The sequence below is a fragment of the Homalodisca vitripennis genome, chromosome 8, assembly GCF_021130785.1.
Source record: "Homalodisca vitripennis isolate AUS2020 chromosome 8, UT_GWSS_2.1, whole genome shotgun sequence".
Lineage (NCBI taxonomy): Eukaryota > Metazoa > Arthropoda > Insecta > Hemiptera > Cicadellidae > Homalodisca > Homalodisca vitripennis.
The window spans coordinates 112840843-112858386 of NC_060214.1; the positions used below are offsets into that span (position 1 = coordinate 112840843).

Genomic DNA, 17544 nt, shown 5'->3' on the forward strand with positions numbered 1-17544 from the left:
CGACAAATTTTGTTTAAACTGTTTCTGCAATCATAATATAATATAAAAATGAATGTTTGTGTGTTTGTCCTTTATAGACTCAGAAACTATTGGACCGATCACTATGAAAATTTGTATTTTTCTATGTAGAAGGTTTATACGCAATGCCCATTGATGTAACTAACCACCAGGCTGTACTGCAAGATATAAAAGTTATCAAAGCGCCTGCACATTATAAACTGAAATTACAACACAGTAGTTACGTATATTAAAATATCCAAACACTATTTGAAGGCAAAGAAATATACGGGCAAAGCTTAAGAGACGCGTGCGAAGCCGCGGGAAACAGCTAGTTACGGTATAAGATTTATCTTACTAGCGTGGTAAAATAGATTTCTAGTTATTTGATAATATTTTTTTGTGGATTTTAAAATTGGAAAATTAAAAACGCGTCACATTTACAATTACAGATGTACTGCTACTATAACGTATTGTTAATTACTCTCAACTTAATAGTTCCGTTTTCACTTCTATCGGCAGTCCCACGACTGCTACTGTTTTTTTTTTTTTTTTCACTGTATAAACACACGGCCGGGGTTTTCTTGAAATCTACAGAGGAATTTTTTGTATAGTTTAATCAGCCGAGCTGATTTTGGTGGAGGTCGAAAATGAATGGTATCAAAAGGGTTAAACATGTAGATCGATAATTTTAGTATTTTCTGCTTTGTATTCCTGATGGAGGTCACCAGGCTTTAATACAATAGACATTGTTTATTCTTCCACCTTTAATTTATTTCAAAAGCGCTTTCGCCGGTTAAGGCATTATCATCAGTCATAAGTTAGTTATTGTTTACAGAAAACACATATGTATAAAATAGAAAAAACAAAATTTCAAACTTATTGTAAAGTACAAAAGCTAAAAATTATAAAAGAATTATATAGAAAAATATGGTTTGCAATTCATAATTTTGGAATGGATTTCTTCTTTTACTAATGGTATAAAAATGTCACTGAAATTTACGGAAGGTTGGGAAATACAAATATCTTTTAAAACTGTCATACATGTACTTTCAATTTTATTTCTTTTAGTCCAGGAAGATTCTTTAAAAACTACACTTGACGATTCAAAATTTATATGGCGATTTTCCTTTATAGCACGTTCAACTAATTTAGATTTTTCAATGTTTTCTTTTTTATATATGTTTCTTCTGTAAACAATAACTAACTTATGATGGTGCCTTAACCGGTGAAAGCGCTTTTGAAATAAATTAAATGCGGAAGAATAAAAAATATCTTTTGTATTCAGATAATTTTTTTCTCAGATCTTAATTTGTTCTAACTTTATACACCTAAGCCGATCCTCAGAAACGAAAGTAAAAGTTAAATCTGGGTCAAATATACACATACCAGTAAACTAGCAACTTTCTGACTCTTTGTCTAGAATGATATAACTATCATTTAGGTGTCTACCAAGTTAAGTAAAAACGTGATAAAAAATTACCGGAATTATTTCATATTTTTAACCCTTTTGATGCCATCCTATTTCGGCCCTCACCAAAACTAACTCGGCTGGCGGACGTTTTCTTTCTGAGGAGAAATTTCTCTATAGCTTTAAAGAAAATCCAGGTTCTGTGCTTATAAATTGCAAATTAGCTCTCGGCTACTGGACTGTGAATCGATCGCAAGCGAGATTAATCTTTATGTTAAAATTAGATCTGACTGTATCCGATAGGAACGTGGAGGAACAACAAACAGAGTCGACCATCAGCTGGGACTCATAGATAATAAACAGTAGAAAAGTTTCAAATTGTTGCTTACTTTAAACCTGTTCTTTTGTTAGGATTCTCAGAATTACGGGTTTTGGTGTGTTACTCATTGTTTTCTAGAGTGGTTCTCTGCTGTATTTCTGTTTATTTTAATTTAGGTTATGTTCTCCGGTTTGTTTTAATAATAAGTCATATTAACGTAAAGGAATGTCCACAGGTTTGATCCTTTTAATTTGGTATCACACAACTCCTATTGGAAATATGCGTATGATACGATATGAAAAGAGAGGTAAAATATTGTCGCTGTGTCGGTAAAAGGGAAAAAACAAAATACAAACTCGAATACTTGTACAATAGTTGTAAATATTCGGAATGTAATAATAAAAATGGCAGAATTTGTTTTCATTTTAGAAGCGTCTTGTTATGGAGGTCGATTAATTGCCTTACGGCACGCATCGTGCGTTTGTTGTCTTCAAGGCGGTTCTATAAATAGCAACTGATAAGGATTGAGCTAAGGACTTGTGTTTTATCTCTAATGTCTCTGGATGGCACGGCGTAGTAAATTGATTGCTTTCATTCCTCATTTATCAGCTGATTTTGCGAGTGTTCCTTTATACCCAAATTAGAAAATAATTGTTTTGAAATAATTAGTGTTGTGTTTTTGATAGAAAAGTTGTAAAATATCAAATAATAAATTAGAGAAAATCACGAAAATATCTTCTGTTAGCAAGTTTCTACCATCTTAATCTTTTTTTCGATATTGAAAGGCGGGCTACTTGTCAAAAATTTCTATTCAAAAACAGCGAAATTTGAGAAATTAGGTTAATTTTGCCTTCTTATGTTTAAAAAAAATAACAATTAAAACTCCAGTGTTTCAATATATTAATTTTAAATTCAGTGTATTTATAATTTAGTCTAATACTCCCTTTAATTTGATATTTTAATGTACTGTACTAAAAGTGTGGTTTGATTATTTTGTCATTACTATGGGCCAATACTAGCATACATAAATTTATAATAATAATAGGCTACTAGCCGCTTCTCATTAAAACATTACCTGTGAATCAAAAAAGTTCCCATTTTCTTAACTCGTGCACCATATGTAGAATTTATTTGTTTTGTTTGACGATACTATGAAAATTGTATAACATACATACTGTGTCCATGTTATTTGTTCCCACATTTTAAATTGAAGACTGTTTGTTGCTATGCCGAGATTTTAAGATTGTATTTACTGATACGCTATAGAGCAGTTCTTATGTTTTGTCCACCAAACTTTGATAGATTGTTCAATATACAATACACATAGTTTACAAAAAGCATAGTTAAAAGAAAACTATTTTCATGTATTGCTGAATAGAAAATATTCACAAATGTCACCAACATCAGTCAACACAACCACAAGTACACTGCCTGCTCCACTGGTGTGTTAGAGATAGAAAGATTATGTATACTGACAGTATTGTTGACGTTGTTCCAGTGAGGTCCCAGAAGCGGACTGAGACGCTGGTGGAGTCCGGAGTAGACTGTATCACCTCCAGCTATGGTGTAGGACCCACAGACGAGAAGGGCAGACCACTCTTCGGCCTGAGAGCTCTAAGACGCACCAACACCAACAAGCAGCTGACCGGTGAGTTGGGTTAGCTGTAGGGACTCAGGGAGTGGGTATTTTATCAAACCAACTAATCCAGTACAGGAAAGACCAAAGGTTTTGTTCTGTACAATACTGGATATTCTAGCTGAAAGGTAGGGGGGCTTTTTCTTACAAATTAAAAGTTTAGCTACTGTTCAAAAATCTATTCTAAAAGCTGGTTTTACGAAGTGTAGAAACATCCCTCTGATTTATTGTTTCAAGAAACTGGGATTCTGCCAATTAAACAAAAATACATTAAAATCTTATTTATTCATATTTACAAACATTCCGGATCAATTTTTATAATACTTTGGATAGTATTTTTCAATCTCACATTTTTATAACACAAGATGTGCAAATATAGCCTGAATTAACACTATTCACCAACACAAAACATTTGCGATAACAAACAGTTTTTATCGAGCACACCTTTTTATATCCAAATTATTCTAATCTGTTTAGAAATTTCCTCAGTGTACTGTACACAGGCCATTAAGGCCAATGTAGGCTCTTTTTCAATGGTTTTTTAATTACACAGAAATTAGGTAGAAAATTAATTCAATCATAAATGCTGTTTCACTAGACATTTTGCTTATTTGTTTAATTTCTACGCACTTTATAACGTTTTTATCATATGTTATTCCCCCTCCACTATTAACAGACCATCTTTCTGTCTGTTTCCTTGTATAATACAGGGCTTACTTCTTTACCTAACGAAGTGAACTTTTGATAATGGAAAATGAAGATTTTGAAATTTTGTCATTTAACATAGAATAAAAGTCTGGGTACACCACTATAATTATCACTATCAGATTAGTTACATTATGTTGTTAGTTAGATGTATTGAAATACTAATTGGCTGAGCGATAGCCAAGAAATTCATTCAGAAATTTCGTTTCTGCCTGTCTAACTGCACAATATCTTAAAAAAAAACTGACCAATAGAATTGAAATTTTGCATGAAGCTTCATTTCTCTATAGGCAACTTTGAGTTTGATGGTGATGCATGTCACTCCTTGGAATTGGCTGAGCGTTAGCAAACATTTTCAGATTGGTCTCATGGGTAACTGTGATAGCAACGAGAAAGTAGCGGAATAAATAAATTTGCAAACAAGCTTATGAGATTTCAATATATGATTTATTAATAGGTTAAAATAATAAATAATGGAATGGAAAGTTAATGTTAAAATTTGGTGACAAGATTAACCCTTTGAGTGCCACGGCATATTTCCCAAGTCATATACGCATAAATTGCCGGAGCATTTCCTTCTGTTTTGCAAGCGTGTGTGGAAAAAAACTATATTAAAAAAACTATTCAACCGATTTGAATAATTTTTTTTTTAATTTGTGTGTTATAAAACAAGGTATTTTTTCCATATAATATTATAATTTTATTTTTATTTACACAAAAAGAATATAGGTTATAACAAAAAACTAAAAAATGAAAAAAAATAAATTTCAAGTTTGAACTAAAATTTTATTTATACAATATTTTTTTAATTTTTTTTTAGCTATACCATATGAAAGAGCATGAAAAACGGAACAAAAATCATGCATAATGTGGTGTGTTACAGTTAATATTTAACCAGATACTGCAATATATACAAAATACAACAAAAAGCATTTTTTGTTCAAGTTTGTCAAAAGTTTAGAAACAATATTATAACTATCCTATTTCACTCAATGAAGTAAGACGACTGTAAAATACTAATTATATAAAAAGTATATAAAAATATACACAGGCCTACAATATAACCTTACTTCACCTAAAATCAATAGTTTGATTGAAACTTGCGTTTTACTTCATCACCAATCCAACAATAAAATATACGTCACTAAACACGAAAAAAGAAGTTTATAAATGCATTGTAAGTTTTACTGAACACAATTGCAGAATACTAATAACAACAGTTTTTAGCATAAACACACGAAACTAGCACAATGTAAACACACAACAAACGAAACTGTGTAGTTAAACATTCTGTTACAAAATCTAACTTAATGGAGAAAATTAAAAAATGCAAATTTTCCATGTGGTAAGAAATCTTGAAAAACATTTTATCTGTAGACATTAAACTTTGCATGAAACCTCATTTATACTTAGACAAGAATGAGATCTGAATTTTGCATGCAACCTCAGTAAAGCCTATTATGCCTACTCCTACTTTTTATTAGGAACTGGCACATAAACTAGTAAATCAATCTTGCCATTGTTTTATGAATACAAATAAAAGGTCAGGTTCCGTTATTTCACCCCATGTTTTTAAATCGCTACTATAGCCACGGAATTGATTGTTTTAACTATTTATGATCATAGATGAGTACGGAGGTACTAAACTAGATAGACACTGTTTGTTTTCCTTGACGTCTTATCATATCAGCATCAGGCATGCCCAGACTGTTCTTGTTATCGAAATGAGACTAGTGCCTCCGGCCATCAGCGCAGGCTTCGGCGGTGCTGCCCCGCGCTGATGTCAATAAAAGAAAAAACATCCCTCGAGATAGTACCTATCAGTAAAATATAAAATTCTAGAGGGGCTGATCAGAAATATAAGTTGAAATGATTAGTTCACCTCAAACAATCAATTCCGTGGCTATAGTAGCGATTTAAAAACATGGGGTGAAATAACGGAACTTGACCAAATAAAATTATCGTGTTTTATTAATGTACTCATAATGCAGCTATGGTGGAGAGGTTGATTCAATGTGAATATTGAGTTTAGCTTAGTCCTCTTAGTGCAGTGCCTGGAATCGTATGCTGTTACAGACTTGCAGTATGAGAAAAGTGAACTGGAGCTAAACTCAATATTTAAATGCTCTTAACATTATAAAAATATTAATTACTATCTGTAGTCACCATTAACTCAGCCTTGTAATGAGTTTGTGAAGTGCAAATATTAATCAAACACAGTTTTCCTGGTTTAAGTAATCAAATATATCTGCATCTCAACAAGCCCCAAGAATTAACTAATCAGTTGAAAAACCAAATTGACTGTTTATTTACATCTGTGACTAATCGAAACCGAAACTGTAACAAGATTATCTGTGTAGGGTTGGGAGTGGTCTGATAAACCATGTCTTTAGCAGATTAAAGTATTAGTGATACGCTGACAGATAGTGTAACATGAGTGAGGAAACTGTCAGTTTTAGTGAGGCCGTCTTTGGTGATAGTAGCGTCTTTGGTGATAATAGCAGTTTGAAATGAGTGACAATGACGTTGGAATGGCGTGTGGACCCGATGATGTTTTCTCCCCTGAGAGTTTCTGTCCGATCTGTGATGGACGCAAAGAAACTGAAGTTTTAGTCCGGAACAAGAACAAAAGAGTTGTGATGAAGACGGCTGCCGAAACGACAACAAACGCCCAGAAATTGAGTCAACTCTTGGCTTCCTCCATCGAAGAATGTCACAACGAGATCAGAAACATCTCGGAATCGATTAAGGCTCAAATTTCCATAGTGAATAGGCTCTCCGAGAAGAACGAGCTGTTGGTGGCTCAAATAATATCGCTGGAGAAACGTTTGGATCTGGGACAGTGCAATTCGGACAGTAAAAGGGGTTATGCAATGCGTTCTGGTATGTGGTTTATATATTTTTATTGTATTTTAAAAAATTGAGAACAACTATTTTTGTTGTAGACTTTACAACATTTAATTCCAAAAAGTAATTAATTTTCCAGGAATAGCTTGATTGAATTTCTGTGACAGCTGTGTATATATATATATCTTATAATATGTACTTTTTTAAATATATAATTCTTAAAAATGTATATTTTGCTGTTATAGAAAGTTTGTGAAGTGGTAGTATACAAGTTGTTCAGTAAAAGTGTTCCAATACTGTTAGTTCAAAAATTGTCTTGTAAAACTTGTATAAACTGTTTAAAACAGATGATGCCTATCAAAAGACAAAATCTTAGTTGCTCCTGGCTTGTGCAAGCATATCTGTAAAGTACCCATCCTCGCTTATGCATTGACGGATTTCTTTGAAAAAGGTACCATTGGAATTGGTATAAAATGACTAAATAGTTGGTATCATACGCATTTTCTATAACTATACTAGTTTTTTGTTATTTGACTTTAAAAATTGTTAACAGACGCCATTTTAAACGTGTAAAAGTATTTTGTTAATATTTTATGTTCAAAAAGCTCTACCAAAGGTTAATGTACTGCTCAAGTTTCATAACTTTAAGTGGTTCAAAAGATTTTTTATAAAAAACACATAAAGACAGATAGACGGAAAACTAAAGGTTTTAGGACATGCCTTCATATGAACCTTTTTTGCTCATTTTTATGTGCAGAATAAAATCCCAAAGTATTGGAATACTTTTACTGAACACCTTGTATAAAATTGTTATTCCTTACAAATTGTTATTGGGTGAACATTGGCTCATGGGGCTGTCAAAATTTAATTTCTTTTTGTCGTGATAACTCAAAATTGAGCTGATCTGTAGACTTGAAATTATGCATGAAGCTTCATTTCTATATAAGCAACACTGACTTTGATGATGGTGCATGGGTTCTGGCTAAGCAGAATAAATAAATATTTGAACAAGCTGAGTACAATGGTATGGGATTTTAAACTGTGATATATAAACACCTGTTGTTTATTCATACAGTAAAAGGAAAATAGAATGGAATAGAATAATAGAATGGAAAGTCATGATGTAAAAGTCAATTTGGTTTCAGACACTTGCTTTATCGTAGACTCCCTACCTCACCGGAACTTTTTTGTGTAATCACTAAACAATTCAAACACTTTTATTGGTATGATACCGAACTCAGTGAACAAAAATATGAATGTATCATGTGGCAAGATATCTTGATAAATATCATCTTTAGGATTGAAATTTTGTATGAGACTTCATTTCTACATAGACAAGAATGAGTTGTATGATGGTGTATATAAGATCATGAAATTTGGCTGAGCGTCATTGAAGCCTTTTCACTCATTAGGCTGACACAATTTTGCAGGGCTTATGTCTGCAGGGAGGATGTACATTTGTTTCTGTATGATGTCTGTCTGTTTGTCTGTCTGTCTATCCATCTATCTGTCTTGTTTATTCGGACATCTATAGAATGAGACGAAATTTTACATTGAACCTCAATGAAGACTGTTACATAACAAATGATGTGTATACTGCTACCTTTACGCTTTTTAACTGAATAAAACATTTTCTTAAGGAAATGAAGACCAAGAAAAATGTTAACTCTTAATAGACGTAAACAAAATTATCAAATGTTAACCACTCGAATGGGTAGGAGACCAGAGAACAGTTTAGCCAGTCAATGTAAGTGTTTATTAATTTTTTTTTTTTCCTTTATTACATGAACATAAAGTACAGTAATAGTGTCATACAAAATTCAAAATGTCATACAAGTAAAAATGGTCACATATTTTATGTCATTCAATATTAGTGCAGTTCTTTCTCAGCTTGGCGTTGTCAGGAACTCTTCAAGGGTGTATATTGGTCTTTTCACTAAGTAGTCTTGAAGTCCTTTCTTGAGTCGATTTCCTGATAGGTTTATGATGTTTTCTGGGAGCATATTTTTGCGTTTTCTACCTATGTATGATGGTTTTTTACCAAAAAGAGCAGTGCGGTGTTGAGGCAATATGTATCTGGAAGCATTACGGGTATGCTTCAATCCATGTAGATTATTCATCATGTTGAAAAATCTACAACCCCACTACCAATAATAGTATTTAAAAACACGAAAGGTAAATATCTTTATAAATTTCTGAATTATCTTTTACATCTATATATTATGATGTTTAACAGTGTTTCTACAAAAACACCTTTGTTTATTTGCTACAAAGTGTTATCGCAAGGATCCATGAAACTGACTGACTGCAGAAAGATGGCGTAAGCTGTCGTTTCCAGTTATAGATGCAGATTTAGTGGTAATTCTGCACTCTGCAATAACCACCAGAACATGCTGCTACCTGTTATTGAGCTAATGACTTTTTCTAGGACAAGTCCATAACATTTAATGTCAAGGAGAACATTCACCTATCTTGATTAATCAACAAGTTTAAGAGGAGTGCTCAAGTATGGAAGTAGTTCTCTCTTGGAATTCGTCTGCAGTATTATAAGAGTTACATACTGCAGCTCTAACACCGAAGTACATAATATACAATTAATTTTAGAAAAATAACATTTAACATTTCCAATAATGTACTTGAATAGAGGGTTTTAAACGAAGAAAGTTTTAAGTAAAGTACGGTAACGTAACATAAAAATGTAGATTATTTAAAAAGAACTATATTTTTACGAAATTGATCAATTGAACACGTTATTTATTTACGGACCTAAATCAGGTAACACAGTGTTTCATTACTTTTTATTTTATCATTGCTTATCATAATTAATTATTGAATAGATCCAAAAGCTTTTTGTTCAAAATACATGTTTTTTTTTTACTTTATTTCCTCTCACACCTCAAAAACATGGGCTGTCATAGGAAATGTTTCATTGTTTTACGGATTTATCCTGAATATGCCATTGACTGTTTCGTGCCAAGACAAAATTCTAACCCTCGGATCCCCTGTCCCATATACACAAAATGACCTAAAAAAGAAAGGTGTAAATTGGAGTGTACTAATGATGAGCGAAAGAAGAAGCAAGACACAGAATTGGAAAATTGGAATTAGATATTGACAAATTTTCTGCACCAAGGCAAAATAATCTTTCGAGACCAACCAAATACTTAGTCGCATCGCAATAGCACAGTTGGTCTTTGCTTGACGTAATTAATTTTGGTAACTTTCCTTACAAGAAAATTAAAGAGTACTATGTTTTTTTTGAGAAAAGTGATGAAAATAATGGGTTTAATTCAAATACCTATATAAACACTCCCATCATATAGTATTCTTTATTTGTTAGGAAGGTTTAAAAAAATATTTAAGTAGTTTCAATAGATCCACATGAGAAGAAAGTGGAAGAAATGAAGTCTATAATTTATTGACTGCGTCTTGGATAGTAAAACAAATAATGTCCTACTCAAGTTCTTCAGCGGAGAAAAATCCAAAAATGCGGTAGGTTTAATGAATGCTGTTAATTATTTAGACCTCGAGACTGACACATTTATTATAATCAAAGTTGTAACTTGTCCAATAATCTGTCAGGACAATCACTGTCTATACCTAAGTATTTTGATATTAAGACATCATTGTCAATACTAAATTGTGGTGCTGATGTACATTTCAGGATAGATAATTTCCTGAAAATTTGGGTGAAATATACTAATATATAGGGAACTAATCCTAGACGTATCTCGTAACTTAAGGTTTAGTTAGGACACTTCTACCACCATTTGTTGTCAACCATGGAATCTGACCCGAGTATTTTATTGCAGATGAGGTGGAGGTGAGAAGGGAACAGGAACATCAAGAGGTGCAGGAGCCCGTGTGTGACGCGAAGGGAAGACCACTGTTTGGGGGACTGAAAGCTCTGAGAGCCCAGGAGCCAGTGGAAGCCACCATGCCAGAACAGACTTCTACACAACTGAGAGAGCTGGTGGAGCGGCACGAGAAAGTTGTCAGTGAGTATCTTGAGATAAGTTAGAATGGATGCTCAAAGCCAAGGGAAAAGACCGCAGGAGCCATTGGAAGGCACCATACCAGAACAGACTTCTACACAACTGAGAGAGCTTGTGGAACGGCACGAGAAAGTTGTCAGTGAGTATCTTGAGATAAGTTAGAATGGGCGTTTCAAAGCCAAGGGAAGAGACCGCAGGAGCCAGTTGAAGCCACCATGCCAGAACAGACTTCTACACAACTGAGAGAGCTGGTGGAGCGGCACGAGAAAGTTGTCAATGACTATTTTGAGATAAGTTAGAATGGACGTTCAAAGCCAAGGGAAGATAGCCCAGGAGCCAGTGGAAGCTACCATGCCAGAACAGACATCTACACAACTGAGAGAGCTGGTGGAGTGGCACGAGAAAGTTGTCAGTGAGTATCTTGAGATAAGTTAGAATGGATGCTCAAAGCCAAGGGAAGAGACCGCAGGAGCCAGTTGAAGCCACCATGCCAGAACAGACTTCTACACAACTGAGAGAGCTGGTGGAGCGGCACGAGAAAGTTGTCAATGACTATTTTGAGATAAGTTAGAATGGACGTTCAAAGCCAAGGGAAGATAGCCCAGGAGCCAGTGGAAGCTACCATGCCAGAACAGACATCTACACAACTGAGAGAGCTGGTGGAGTGGCACGAGAAAGTTGTCAGTGAGTATCTTGAGATAAGTTAGAATGGATGCTCAAAGCCAAGGGAAGAGACCGCAGGAGCCAGTTGAAGCCACCATGCCAGAACAGACTTCTACACAACTGAGAGAGCTGGTGGAGCGGCACGAGAAAGTTGTCAATGACTATTTTGAGATAAGTTAGAATGGACGTTCAAAGCCAAGGGAAGATAGCCCAGGAGCCAGTGGAAGCTACCATGCCAGAACAGACATCTACACAACTGAGAGAGCTGGTGGAGCGGCACGAGAAAGTTGTCAGTGAGTATCTTGAGATAAGTTAGAATGGATGTTCAAAGCCAAGGGAAGAGAGCCCAGGAGCCAGTGGAAGCCACCATGCCAGAACAGACATCTACACAACTGAGAGAGCTGGTGGAGCGGCACGAGAAAGTTGTCAGTGAGTATCTTGAGATAAGTTAGAATGGACGTTCAAAGCCAAGGGAAGATAGCCCAGGAGCCAGTGGAAGCTACCATGCCAGAACAGACATCTACACAACTGAGAGAGCTGGTGGAGTGGCACGAGAAAGTTGTCAGTGAGTATCTTGAGATAAGTTAGAATGGATGCTCAAAGCCAAGGGAAGAGACCGCAGGAGCCAGTTGAAGCCACCATGCCAGAACAGACTTCTACACAACTGAGAGAGCTGGTGGAGCGGCACGAGAAAGTTGTCAATGACTATTTTGAGATAAGTTAGAATGGACGTTCAAAGCCAAGGGAAGATAGCCCAGGAGCCAGTGGAAGCTACCATGCCAGAACAGACATCTACACAACTGAGAGAGCTGGTGGAGTGGCACGAGAAAGTTGTCAGTGAGTATCTTGAGATAAGTTAGAATGGATGCTCAAAGCCAAGGGAAGAGACCGCAGGAGCCAGTTGAAGCCACCATGCCAGAACAGACTTCTACACAACTGAGAGAGCTGGTGGAGCGGCACGAGAAAGTTGTCAATGACTATTTTGAGATAAGTTAGAATGGACGTTCAAAGCCAAGGGAAGATAGCCCAGGAGCCAGTGGAAGCTACCATGCCAGAACAGACATCTACACAACTGAGAGAGCTGGTGGAGCGGCACGAGAAAGTTGTCAGTGAGTATCTTGAGATAAGTTAGAATGGATGTTCAAAGCCAAGGGAAGAGAGCCCAGGAGCCAGTGGAAGCCACCATGCCAGAACAGACATCTACACAACTGAGAGAGCTGGTGGAGCGGCACGAGAAAGTTGTCAGTGAGTATCTTGAGATAAGTTAGAATGGACGTTCAAAGCCAAGGGAAGATAGCCCAGGAGCCAGTGGAAGCTACCATGCCAGAACAGACATCTAAACAACTGAGAGAGCTGGTGGAGCGGCACGAGAAAGTTGTCAGTGAGTATCTTGAGATAAGTTAGAATGGATGTTCAAAGCCAAGGGAAGAGAGCCCAGGAGCCAGTGGAAGCCACCATGCCAGAACAGACATCTACACAACTGAGAGAGCTGGTGGAGCGGCACGAGAAAGTTTTCAGTGAGTATCTTGAGATAAGTTAAAGTGATTGCTCAAAGCCAAGAGAAGGCCACTAAAGCACTGACTCTAGAGCCAGTGGAAGTGAAATTTTGAGTGTGCCAGCTGAAGTCAGTCTACTATGTGATTCTGAAAAATCTTAGCAAAACATCACGCTGCACCAATTCGTAGATATTCTGTTACCTAGTAGTTTTGAAGAATGTCGGTAGCCACAGGTAAGATGCTAGCTTTTGATTATTGAGGAATAATTAATCAATAGTATTGGATGCGATTGTAGATGATTGGGTCTAATTTTTATGTACTTCAGTTGTCCTAAGTTGGTTACTATCTTAAGATTTATAATTCATTGTGTTACTTTAAATTTGTTTTAAAAAAGAAAAAAATTAGACTTTTTTATACAAATATATTTGTTATTGTTTAAGTGTAATCGTATTGTTATTTTTATGTGATGAAATTCTCTATATAAATTTGTTAATTTTAACTGTTCTATTATTTATGTTAATCACAAGCATTATTTAATTCTTGTACAGGAGAAACCAATGGACCTCAAGACCAACCGAGGCAAAAGCCGAAGGCCAAGTTGAGGGACAGCTTTATCCTCCAGGAGGAGGAGCAGAGCGGTCAGGGCCACCTGGCCGAGGTCAACAGCCTCAATCGAGGCCTTAGTTTGAGGTCCATCATACAGAAGCATGAGAACATCGCTAACACTGCAGGTCAGTGAATTACATTACCAAGTTAGATTATTTTATCGTTAGATTAGTGTCAAAATAATTTTTCAGCCAACCGGCCACTTAGATGCAGATCTCAACTTTAGCGTTTTGATACTTTTATTGGTTATTTATGAAAAGTTCAAACTTTTTTTACTTCATTTAACTCTAGAAATGGCATGCATTTTAGCCTTAACTGGCAGCTTTTAAACCCCCGTGAATTTTTTCCCCTGAAGGGAAAGAGACGATTGTCCCCGCACTTAGTCCTAAAAGGACCTTTGCGCCTCCCTAACTTATACTTATGTCCTCAGAATCTGAGACTTAACAGAAGCTGATTAGATTTGAGGGCTCCTGTTCTCTGATGTCCTTAGGGCTGAGGAGATATGCCTCTAGGATCTTTTCCGAATTTTAGATATGACAGTTTAGCCAAATATGCTCTGCTGATTCCTATTCTCCACAGAGTCTGCATTCATCAGTCTGGCTAAGGCCCATCTTCATGAGGTGTTTTCTAAGGGGGATATGTCCTGTCAGCATCCCTATTATCATTCTTATATCCTCCTTACTCTGATCTAGAAGAGATACCCACCCTTAAGCAAAAGGAGAGACAAACATTTTTTATTGCCTTAATCCTGAGGCTCTACTCCAATTAAAGTATCCTGTCCTCTTTTCCCATTGTTTTACAGGAGCTTTGCTGTAGGAGCAACCCGCAAACCCGGCTCTGGCCCCATCATAACAGACTCCGCTCCCTTTTTGGCGAGGATGTCTGCTTTTTCATTTCCATGAATGCCTTCATGACCCGGTACCCAACCGAGTGTTACTCTACTTTCCTTATCCAAGTTCTACCAGAGCATTCTTGCATTCCCAGACTGCTTTCAAATCAAACGAACAGGTATCAAGTGCCTTCAGTGCAGCCTGACTGTCAGAAAGTATTAAGTATTTTGCTCCTTTTAGCCTCATTTGTATGAGTCTTCTGGCTCATGATTCAATTGCCATTACTTCCACATGGAAGACCGTGGTATGTTTTCCCAGGGACACTGCTAGTCCGTATATTCCGAATCCCGCCCTAGAGTTAAGGCATAAACCATCTGTATAAAACTTCTGGACTCCTTTTGTAGGGTAGTCCTCCTTTTAATCCATTTCTCCCTTTCTTCAATGGGGACTGTATATGGTTTTTCAAAGGAGTATTTCTTAACCATTGCTACTGAAACATTGGTTAGCATTTCAGCCTCAGGAAATTCCTGGGTTATTTTCATGTGACCTTCTGAGGTGGTAGTTTTTATTACCTTTGTTCCTAGAAGCTTCATTGTACTTAGGGCGGCTGTCCTCATCACCTCCTGCCCCAGAGGAGTGTATTCCACGACTTGCACTTAGTTAAACAAAAACTTAACTGCAAAATCAGTTACTACTAAAAACTAAAGTTTCTTATGTATAATTTTATTCAGAATAAAATATAGTTTATTATAAAAAAAATAAAAATTTGGTTTATCTTTAAATTCATAGATATATCATGCTCCGAAGTTGATTTATTTACTACAGTATTTTGTTCTCTGCAGCCCATATAAATCACTATGTCTGAGTTGTTATGCTGATTAACAAAATGTTTATTTATACTATAGAACAAAAACAACTTAAAACTAAAAACACCAGAATCCAGTTGACTCAAACAACAGCAGCTGTCAAAATTGCATAGAGCATCACACGTCTTTAGATTTTAGTGGCCAGTAAAATAAAAAGAACGTTTTGTGAAGTGAGAACATTAGAAGAGAGCGCTGGATCTGCCTATTACAACGTTTATTACGATTTAAATGAATATTGTTCAAAAGATGACATAATAAGTGGATGATGTTAATGCATCGCAAATTACGATTCTGTCAGTTGCAGGGTCAAATATTGAAAAAGTACACACTTTACAAGAAAAGTAAAAGTATTGGTTATTCAGAAAGAAAATCTCTTTTTTGTACATCATTGTTTGAGTATTAAATAATTATGCACTTTATAAGAAAAAATAAAATGTGTTTAGTCTTTAAAGTGTGGCACCTCTTCTAATTCTATGTCCAATAATAAGAGTGTAGCAGCAGTGTTTGAAGTTTAGTATTACTCTTATGAGGTAAAAGCTCAAGATAGTATCAATACAGCCAGCTCTTAAAATAACTATTCATACTTTTTTTAACTCATAGTTACTTTTTTTGTTTCCCTTCTTTCAGCTGTGAAATAATTATCTTTGTAAAAGTACGAGTAAGTATCTTAACCTTTATGTTTTATGTGATACTTAGAATTTGTTGTATATTAAACAACATTTACTTAATTCTTAAAATTTTTAAATCGCTCAGTAAAAATTAAAAGTTCGACAACATTTTATTTTTGATGATTTGTTGTTAGGAACCATGGATTAGACTTAAAAATAAATCTGTTGACTGAATATAGCACTCCACAGAGTAGCCGAAATTGTCTCAATTGTGTTAACAATTTTTGTTTTGGTTTCAACCTGGAAAGTCTAGACAGTCAAGGTGGCCCAAGTAAGCTTAGGAATTAAAATTAAACCTCATGTTCAAAATCATTACAAGGGATTACATCCTAAGTAAAATCAGTTTAGAAGTGACTAAACAAAGCGTAATAGGGTCTAAATTCTGAGAAAACTTAATATTAAAATTTCCTTATAATACAGGTTAGTTCAAAGGTGTATAAACTGGTGGTATGCACTTAGACTTATTTGATATTCGTCCCGAACTGAATTATTTGAAAAGCAGAGAAAACCACATTTTTGGGACATGAAATTTTCTAAACTTTCCTAAGAAGTAACGTAAGATTTGTAGTTTTGCAAAATTAAATTGGCTCTAAAGTATCGCAAAATTGTATTGAGACCTAACAGACCTCAGGGGTGGATTTAGCATGAAGTTAGGGAGGGTTCATAACTTTACTGGGGGATTTGGAATACGTGCCATGAAATAGAGTCCGCGAATGACCCTTCCCCGGAAAATTTAAAAATACATCTCTTAAAACAATTTTTTTAGTCTAAAATTTATTTTTTGTATGAAACGGAAACTAAAAATCTATATTTTAAAAATATTTGGGGAGGAGTCATGACCCCTGTGATACCCCCCCCCTTAGATACACCACTGACAGCCCTTATATTGATTCCAAGACTTTTATACCTCTTACTGTGTCTTTTCCAGAGAGAGCTATTCAAAGAAACTGATACTGCTACAGATAAATTGGTCCAATAAACTGTGATAAGAACAGCAACTTCTTTCCTCTGCCGTCTATTCATAGGCACTTTTATAGGAAGCCATAATAATTGTAATGTAACACGGCCTGAATATAACCCCATAGTTGTACATCATATAATACTCGTACTACACTTTATTGTGCTATTGACTTGAGAGTCATACTAAAGATTGCTTCATAAGTTATTTTAGTCCTCCAGGAAAATACATAGAGATAATACTCTTTTGAACTTGGAGATAAAAGATATCACTGGTTTATTGCAGTTTGATCACATTTCCGTCAATCCTCTAGAAATATAGATCTCTGTAACTGAAAAAGTCGAATAAAATAAACAAATGAAGACTGTTTTCTTAAAATTTAATCGTACATACAATATTAAAGGATTTAATGAAAAGTATGAAAAATTTTAGTAAAATAGTCCTTGTGTCCCAGTCTGAAGAAGTAGGTCGATTTTGTGACAGCTGAAATATTAATGGTTTGTTTTAGAAATACAAGATTCCAACTTAATTGTGCAAATAATTTTCT

General features: G+C 35.3%; 1 protein-coding gene across 4 annotated transcripts in view; it reads left to right on the forward strand.

The window, feature by feature from the left end:
• LOC124367913 (serine/arginine repetitive matrix protein 2-like) overlaps positions 1-17544 on the forward strand; it is a 163910-nt gene that overhangs the window by 68411 nt on the left and 77955 nt on the right. For all 4 annotated transcript variants that reach the window (XM_046825112.1, XM_046825113.1, XM_046825114.1 and 1 more), the window contains exons 5-7: positions 3226-3375; positions 10728-10913; positions 13618-13800. In XM_046825112.1, the coding sequence (XP_046681068.1) occupies positions 3226-3375; positions 10728-10913; positions 13618-13800 (519 nt within the window). The remainder of the gene's footprint in view (positions 1-3225; positions 3376-10727; positions 10914-13617; positions 13801-17544) is intronic.